General features: G+C 48.7%; 1 protein-coding gene across 1 annotated transcript in view; it reads left to right on the forward strand.

Annotated features, from left to right (window-relative positions):
- The window catches only part of ASPHD2 (aspartate beta-hydroxylase domain containing 2), a 10,812-nt gene extending 9,016 nt beyond the window's left edge, over positions 1 to 1,796 (forward strand). The window contains exon 4 of the mRNA XM_006904864.3: positions 1 to 1,796. This exon is cut by the window's left edge and continues 41 nt beyond it. Coding sequence (XP_006904926.1) covers positions 1 to 96 — 96 coding nt within the window. The 3' untranslated portion in view covers positions 97 to 1,796.
- The last annotated feature ends 7,771 nt before the right edge of the window (positions 1,797 to 9,567 follow it).

Here is a 9,567-nt window from a genome sequence, read left to right on the forward strand (position 1 = left end):
GGCCCACGGGTGGTTTTCATGGTGGATTTGTGGCATCCAAATGTCGCAGCGGCCGAACGGCAGGCCCTGGATTTCATCTTTGCTCCAGGGCGATGAGAACATTTCCCGTGCGGGGGTTCGGCAAGAGTGGCCGGGGGTCGGCCTGGGCAGACTGTGGTGCAGTCCAGCGGCCACTGCGTCGGGATTCCATGCTCAGAAACCTGCCTCAACAGAAAGGTCTTATTCGGGATTTTTATATCATGTTGGGTCCCTCTTTCCTTCAGTTAATGTAAATGGGGAATTTTCAGCCTGTATTTCTTTAGATCTTTTTTCCTTCCACTCATTTGCTTCTGCACTTCCTTTCTGCCTAATGGCGCATTACTTTGCTCTGTGACCAGAGGCTCAGTGCCCTGTTGTCTGTGTCACATTGCTACTTGATTTTTTCAGTCCTCTGAAATAGAGTAATCAAATGGTTATTTGTCTGAATGTAACAATGTAAAACTTCTTGTGGTCACCTTAAAAGAAAACAAAAACAAAAACAAAAACATTGCAAACCAGAGTACTGGAGAACTTGGCCTCTGCTGCTGTCACTGTCACAGAAGGGACTCCTCAGCACCCCCAGGGCAGGGGGAGAGTCTGCATTCCTGGGACCCAGCTGGCTCCATTGGCAGGGTGGACACGGGTAGGGGCAGTGCACAGTCTCACGGCCTGGGGAAATGTCACCATCTGTTCATCTCACCCTAAGCCCTTTCAGGTCCCTGGTAGAGAGCATTTAGCTGGTGGGACTGGAGGCTTTTCTGTAACATTACTGTCCTTCAAAGCTGAGGCTTGTGTCCTCAAGAACCCAGATGGGGCTCCCACGGATCAGCCACAGAATGAGTAACTCACTTACCTCACTGCCTACAGAAGCCCCACTGCCAAACGGGCATAAAACACTTCCTGTTTTAGCTGTTTCGATGATGAACTTTGAGACCACCAGGTTGGCTGATTGGAGCTGTGGCGGGATAAGGCACATTCTGGAGAGCCTTTCTCTGGCAAAACTGGAGTCGCAGATCCGACCAAAGTGTCTGTTTTGTTCCGGAGTTCTGTTGCTTATGATTTTTCATTTGTTTGTACGTAAATGTTCAAGCTCTGGACTCAGGAATAGTGAAAGAGTCAGCCCCGTGTCTTGTCTTTGCACAAGGTGTGCACTAAGTGATGGCAACCTAAGCCAATGTGTGAGTGAGGACACTGGGAAAGCCACAAACCCGAAGGACCCACAGTCACGAAGCTGGCATTTTGGCCAGTTTGGGGCAGTAAGTCTAGAGAACAGCCTCCTGCGTGGCCGACGTGTGAAAGGGCAGCCTCCAGCCATGCTAGAGATGCCGTTTTTGAATAACGTATTATGGCAGTGTCAGGTCGATAAAGCCATGGAGCGGTTTGGAGTACACGACTTGTCATATGTACAGGTTCAGTGTTTCTATCCAAAAGGAAACCAGAAGCTTCTGGGAGGAACAACCACCAGAAGTAAACACGATCCGAAAAGCACTAGGCAGTTACTAGCAAGTGTGCAAAGAAAACGTTTCTACAGTTGAGTAAAGTTTCTACCAGATATTTTTCAGTGATTAGAATGCAGGAAACGGCAGACGTTTCAAAACACCTGAAGTCTTTTTACTCATTAAGTATTCGTTAAAGAATCACTGAGGTGCATGATTTCTGTACATACCAACTGCTCTATGTGTACAAAGCCAACAGCTCACACAGGCACCTGGTTGCCTGTTCTCGTGTGACGTGGTTGGGGAACAGGAGATAAATAAAGGATCTTGCTGAAAACCAGAGTGAAGTGGTAAAGTTGTCTGTAGGGAAGAAGATACGATTTGGGCTGAAGTTCTGAGAGGGGCAAGTGTATGAGTTTGAGGCTCTTGGCTTTTGGATCATTTCACAGCAACAGGTGGGACCGTAAAAGTGATCCCATATAATGAATGACGCAAATGTAGTTCTAAAATAATGGGTGTTGGGTGGAGGAGGTAGCAGACCTTTGTCGTGTTAAGGAACTGAGGATGTCACACTGGGCAAAGAACAAGGACTTTGGCTTAAGGAAAGCCAAGGATTTGAGACTCAGTGCCAGGAGTTCATTCCCATACGACTTTAAGCAGGTTACAGAGCCTCTGGGAGCCTCAGCCTGCTCCACTGTAGAGATGGTGCCTGGCACATGAAGCAACGATGCTGGTTCCCTTTCTGCCGTACCAGTGGTTCTAAGCAGTTACAGAGAAGCAGATGAGGAGGAAGGAAAGGTAAGAAAGAGATGGATAAACACATTTGATCAGGGATAGTGGTGGCCAGGGGGTGCCAGTGGCTCCTTTTCTTTGCCTGTGGCTAACTATAGGGGGAGAAGCAGGTCTCTCAATAGCTACATTTTCAATTTTTTCCCTTTGTGTTAGAAGAGGGACAGGTGACCGCTGGCAGCCTGGAACCTGAGGAGCAGCCCGGCTGTTTTCTCGTGCAAGCCTGCTCCCCATTTGCAGCCCTGCTGCCCTGGAAACGGGAAGAACACCACTCGCCTGGGGCTGCAATTTTCTCACTCTTCTAATGTGTGCGTTTCCAACTAGACAATTGCTAAAGTAATTTACATACTACAGCTAGGGACACTCGAGGTGACAAAGGAGAGCCAGTCATACCCGCCCAGCTTCAAATGAGAAGCCCAGCCTTCCACCTGAGACAGCCGACATCAGCTTCAAGGCCAGACTGCACAAGGACAGTTTGCGCCAGGTCACATACCAGGTCTCCCACGCACCTGCTCAGCATCCCCCAAACTCACCTAAGTTGTCTGAGTTCTGAGCCCTTTGGTGGCAGTAACCCCTCTCGTAACATAAAGTGCCCTACAACAACATATAGTGGGGGAGGGGAAGGGGAATCCTAATCCACTGGTTCTTGACTTTGGCTGCACAATGCAATTACCTGGGGAATTCTGGAGAAATACTGATGCCCATGCCCCACCCTCAAAGCATCTAATTTCTTTGTTCAGAGGGTGGAACCCAGGTCCTGGTGTTTGTTTTAACCCCTTTGCTGCCGATTCTAATGTGTAGCTAGAACTGAGGGTCGCTGCCCTAGGTAGCAAGAAATGGCAAGGCCTTTGACGCCAGCCAGCTCAAGGTTAGAGTCTGGGCTGTTCCCCTGCGTAACAGGGGGCAGGCCACCTAACTTTGGTCCCTGGGAGACAGTGTTTTAACACGCTTCAACAGTGTCCCGATGAGCCTTTTGTGAGACTAACATCCCTATTCTCAGTCCTTGGGTTTCCAGGACCTGACCAGCCCCAGTTGCAGAGCATTATTAGTCCACTAGTACCTGAAGGCACACAGGGCTCATGATCCAGACCTGACCAATCAGAGCCTTCCAAACTCCTGGCCACTCAGGGATTGGGTCAGGGCTGGGCTTATGATCCAGACCTGACCAATCAGAGCCTTCCAAACTCCTGGCCACTCAGGGATTGGGTCAGGGCTGGGCTTATGATCCAGACCTGACCAATCAGAGCCTTCCAAACTTCTGGCCACTCAGGGATTGGATCAGGGATGGGTACATGATCCAAGTTCTTTTGCTGAGACCATTAAGAAAGAGGCAGCTTTTCTTGGGGTGGAGGTGGGGATCTATTGTAAGGAAAATCTGAGAGTGAAACCCACAGAGAAAAGTAGGTCCCAGCCTGTGGCGATCATCTGAATCCTAAGTATAGCTTTTCCTGGAACCAGCTCTACCTCTGGACTTTTCACTTATATGAGCCAATAAGCTCCCTTTTTGTTCTTTATACAGGTCCGAGTTGTGGTTTCTATCCCTTGCCACTGAAAAGTCCTAATCCATTCTGTGAGCTACATCTATAAAACAAGCCTAATGCCTACTTTCAAGTTTACAGTGGGGTTTGAATAAGATGATATGTCAAGTTCTGGGTGGATTGGACACACTCCATACATATTTTTAAAACATAAATATGAGAAGCAAAGGCTAAGTACAAAATACTGTTTTCAAGGACCATCACGCCCTGCTGCCAGCACACTCGTAACATTTACCTCCCCAGCTGCATCTTGCTAAGCAGATGTAAACACAGGGAACAGGACAGAATAAGGCCGTATATTTCAGAGCAGCTGACAGATGGCAGTGAAAATACTCAAGCAGATTGTAGCATTAGGTGGCAGGAGGCAACACACACACAGATTGATTTACTTTCTGCCTCCTTCCCAGGCACACACACATTGGTCCTAATTTCTGATTACCTACCCTTCCCTGTGTTTCCCCACTCCGGTGTCTTAGCCACTCCCAAGTCAAGGGGAGGGTGTGTGTTTCCTCCTTGGGTACAGAATGCACTATGCACTCTAGAAGATTCCTTCACATGCATTATTAGTCCACTAATACTTGCAGCCACACTGGGGTAAGTAGGGGCAGTTGTGCACATTTAACACGAGCAGACAAGCTCAGAGTGGGTAGGTGATGTGAATAAGGTCACGCTGGAGGATGAGCTGGAATCAGGAGCTAGGTGTCCAAGCTCAAAGCTCAGCAGTCTTTTGAACTCTAGACGTACATCAGGCCCCACTCTACGAGGCTGGCAGAGGGGCTTCCTGCACAGGGACTCCGGGAGGCTGTCTGCCTTCTCAAGACACACACTGATCTCCATTTTCAGACGGTCTACAGTATGCCGTGCCTTTTACATACGTTATATTTTCCTCTCCAGTTTAAAGAAAATGACACCAAGGTTCACAGAAATAAAGTAACTTCCACAGCAATAAGTCACAGAGCTGTGATTGGAACCCAGAACTCGGACACCAAAGCCCAAGTGTTTCTATTGCCACAGGAACAGTAGTGCGGGCTGCTTAGAGATCAAGGGCATACATTCAGATTCAAGTGCCTTTTTATCAGCACACACCGGAGGTGGCTTGTCTCACCCTCCCCCTAACCAAGGGGGCCTTGCTGGGACCCGTGGTCAGGGCCCCAGGCCCTTCCCTGTCCCCAGCTGATGAGGAAGGCCGGGCAGGAGAGAAGGGCTGGCACTCAGTTTGGACAGGGACAATCATGAAATGGCCTCTTCGTGGCTCTTGACAGGATTTAAAAGGCACACTGGGTTTTATTCCCAGGAGGAATACAGCTGATTTTAGGTTAGGACATTTAAAATAAACAGAGAGGTGTCCTTTTTTAACCTTGAAGACTTGAGAACCTTCAAATTCAACCAATATGTGGAAGAAAGATCGAGTATCTTTTTTTTTTCCTAAGCTAGTGTTGATCTTACACACCCTGCCCTCCACAGTTGCTTCATGGAGGAGCCCCGGGACAGGGGACAGGAGAGCAGTCCCCTCCTACTGCTCTTTTCCCAGGACAAGTCAACGGCTAAGGGTAGGAGCCAGAGTTGGGGGGAGAGGAGGGTGGACTGATTGGCCGGGATGAACATCCACTACTGCACAGTCTGAGAGTCCCTGCCCCACCATGGTCCCCACTCACCCCCTCTAGGGGCTCCTTCAGAACAGGGAACCCCCCCCGGGTCGCTTCCTTCATTTGAAGGCAGTACCTGTCATAAAGTAGGCATGTCCCTCTACCTGCCCACAAACCTAATCCATAGCCCAATGTGGGCATTTCTCATCTCCTAAGTATTCCTCAAATCTGCGTGTTTCTCTCCATTGTCCAGCCACCTCCTGCACTAGGCCACGAACCTGGACAATCACAGCATTCTAATGGTTTCCGCTCCTGCCCTGCTTATCAGTCAGCCATTCAGGAGCCAGTGATCTTTCTTATGAGAACCAGATCGAGCCACTCGCATTCCAAGGCTCTCCTTTGCCTGCATCTTGGCATCCTGGCAAGGCCCCATGTGGTACGGCCCCAGCTATCCTGGTGATCCGCACTCGCTCTAGCACTGCACTATTGAAAGACAGGGAGCTTGGACTCACCAGAAGGACAAATATATCATGTTTTCAGGGTGGGCGTATTAGTTTCTTGTGGCTGCTATAACTACCATAAACTTGGTGGCTTAAAACAATAGAACTTTCTTCTCTCATACTTCTGGAAGTCAGAAGTCCAAAGTCACTTTCACTGGACCTAAATCAACATGTTTGATTAGTTCAAACGTTCCTCTAGGGCAGGGGTCCTCAGCCCCTGAGCTGCAGACCAGTACCTGTCCCTGGCCTGTTAGGAACTAGGCCGCACAGCAGGAGGTGAGCGGCGAGCAAACAAAGCTTCATCTATATTTGCAGCCGCTCTCCAGAGCTAGCAACACTGCCTCAGCTCCACCTCAGATCATCGGGGATTAGATTCTCATAGGAGCACCAGTCCCTGGTGCCAAAAAGGTTGAGGACTGCTGCTCTAAGGAACAGAGATCTTTTCCCAGCGGAATCTATTTGCCACTGTTAATCACTCCACAGGTAAGTAGTCCTTAACAATTCACAGGTGGCAGATTCTGCTAAGAAACAGGGTGGGGATGACCCAAAACAGAGCCTTTCACTTCTTCTCCCTCCTCCTGTGCTCCCTGCCTGAAGGAGGCAGTTGTCCTTGATGACAGTGGCACTCTGGTATCAACTGTAAACCAAAGCAGGGCAGGCTGTCTTGCAAATGCCGCCTTCCTTGAGGAGCACCACCATGAGGGCATGGAGCTTGATCCAGCAGCTCTGGGAGGCCTCACATTTAGAGTCTAATTTGAGGGTATGGGTCTGGGACTGTCATTAAACAATGTCCTGAGAGCCTCTAAACTTTTGAAATATTGAATAGGAAGACAAGGGGTTGAGTGTTCCTGTTCCGGCAGCCTCTGGGCTAGTCACAATCAGGGCCGCGGCTGGGGCGACTGAGCCAAGCTCCATTGCAGAAAACTAAATGGGACATGAGAAGCAAAGGGAAGACGTGTGCCTGTACACATCTCCGGATGTTAGCTCTGAATTAATCCTGGGTGGATGAGACTCCACCCAGGGGAGGGAAGGCCCTTCCCATGCATAAGGAAGAGGATTTGCAGGGTTATATCTCAGTGGAGAGAAGAGGGTTCACAGCATGAATGCATTATAAAACCGTCTTCTTTGGTCTGATCCTGGAGGACACTGGTTGGAGCCGGAGGGCAATGTGCCAAAGCAGCCACAGCTAAGCCTGGAGGGCTAGACTGGTGAGCATTTCCGGAGGCTTCAGGAACAGTGGGAACCCACACCACGGGAAGCCGCTCTCCAAGTCGACCCAGCTATTTGACAAGAAAACAGGTGGTGTGGTGGGGTGAGGAGGGCGACCTTGTCTCCCTCCTCCTTCTCAGCCCCAACAGGCACATCCTAGCTCCAAGGAATGATCTCCCTCGAGTCGCCCCTCCCCCATTTCTTCCACCACGTTGTGTCCTCCAGCTCCACCTGCTGAGTTTCATCAAAATGCAGGAGTCGTCTCACTGCCCCGAGGTTTCCATCACATCCATCCTGGAGAAGCTGGCTGGGGAGCCAGGAAGGCTGGGGTTTGGGGGCTATGTGGATAGAGTCCATGCTCAGATGAGAATGCCCTGTTTGGAGGCAAGTGGGACACTGGACAATAAAGGGCCAGGGCAGGGCCCAGATAGGAAGCAGGGACCCAGCTGGCCATTAACATCAGGCTCTGGAACTCACAGGTAGGTGAGAGGTGCTCACAACATCTTCCTTAGTTGACCAGCCCAGTTCTCCAAGGTGGGAAAGGAGGTAGCTGGGATCCAAGACCGATGCTTTGTCTAGCATTTGGCCAAAGGGTCCCTATGCCAAACCTGTAAGGAACCTTGTTTGGGGACAGTATATAGTGTTAGGTAGCTAGTCAGACACGAGTGACAGGGGGAACAAAGGAATAGGGGCCCAGCCTAGAAAACGCCCAAAAGAATACCCTATTGGCAGTTAGAGAATTCCTCCTGCAGCCCCAGAGACAAAGGAGAGTTATAGTCTTAGCTGGCCTAATCCAGCTACAGACGCCTGCACAGAAGGTACTACCCTAATTTGCCTACAATTTAAGCTTCATTATAATACTATGTTTATGCCTGGAAGTTCATGAATCTAATTGTAACAGACGGAATTCTGAGTACACACATGCGCACTAGGCAAAGAATTATATAGCAGCACTAGGCAAAGAATTATATAGCAGCCAAGTGTCAATCAAAATGCCAATCACTTAAGAACTCCTTTGTAATCACCCATCACGGCCCCAAATATAATGCAGACCTCTCCCTCCCCCAGGGTTACAGCTCTCTATCTTCCCTGGCTGTAAACTGTACACCCCCCAGGGGTACGTAACCTTGTTTCCACGTGGTTAGCCAGTTTCAGGCTTGACCCATCTTCTACCCCATAATGTGCTTTTAATAAACAAATATTTCTCATATTCCCTGAGTTGAAATTCATTACTTTGGCAGTGAAAAGGACTTAAGAAGTGTATGTTACCAGAACTCTGATCGCTCCAACGGTAATAATAGCATGCAAGTGTATCATCTATTTCTGTGTAACAAATTACCCCAAAAGCGTAGCTTAAATACATTTATTATCTCACACTCTCTGAAGGCTAGGAATTCAAAGTGGCTTAGCTTGATGATTCTAGCTTAATTTTCATAAGGCTACAGTCATCTAAAGGCTTGACTGGGCCTACAGAATCTGCTTCTAAGAAGGTTCACTCACATGGAGGTAAGCAGACCTCGCCACAAGGGCTGCTTGAACGTCGGCTTCCCCCGTAACAGGTGAACAAAGAGATGGAAGCTGTAATGTGTTTTCTAACCTACTTTCAGAAGTCAGTCATTTTCACCATATTCAATTCATTAGAAACGTGTCACTAAGTAGAGCCTACACTCAAGGGAGGGGAATTAGGTCCATAATTTGTGGGAAAGAATTTGTGGACCTATTTTAAAGTGACTGTCACATGTGGGTCTTCATTCTGCTGTGCTAATCATAAGCTCTTCATTTGATTGTTCAGATTCAAAGGGAAGCACCTGGCTGCCTGGAGCACTGATTCTCAGAAACAAAAGCATTTTGTATTAAAAGTGTTATTAGACTCAAAGGCAGCCCTGAGAAATGAGATGAGAAGAGAGGTTTCTGAAAGCAAAACAAACAAGATTAAGATCTACCAATGACCTGACATCTCAAAGGCCCAGCGACAGCCAAGCAATCTTCTTGTGAAATGGAGCTGCTGTGGGAAGGGTCCTTGAGCAAAGCCAGTTAGCTGAGCTACTGGTGGGTGAATGAAAATGGGTTCTATGCTCCAAACGCTGTCCTTGTTTCAACACGTAACAGGTTGTAATTTCACTGAGCTCAAGACTCTGGGGACCTTGCAATTCTGGAACACCGGTGAGCAAAATTTGGCTGCTCAAAAATACTCCACAAGAGCAAAGGAATGTGTTGTGTTGGTCAGTCATGAAGGTTCTTTGAGAGGTTGGCATGGAGACTTGTAATGAATTTTTTCTTAGAGAATTTAGCAGAGAAGTAGGAAAATATACATTTATCCTAGCTTGAGGTACAATCCTCCTCCATCTGGGAAGATCACTCTCCTAGGCCAGCCAGTGGCAGGAGGGTGAAAAGAAAGGGTGATGGGCCTGGTGGGCTGGGCCAGCCATGCTGAAGCTGGTGCTCCTTGGAGCAGTGGCTGCAAACTGTCACCTTCGCAGAGACCATTGTG

Source organism: Pteropus alecto, unplaced genomic scaffold, assembly GCF_000325575.1.
Source record: "Pteropus alecto unplaced genomic scaffold, ASM32557v1 scaffold190, whole genome shotgun sequence".
In the NCBI taxonomy this organism is placed as follows: domain Eukaryota; kingdom Metazoa; phylum Chordata; class Mammalia; order Chiroptera; family Pteropodidae; genus Pteropus; species Pteropus alecto.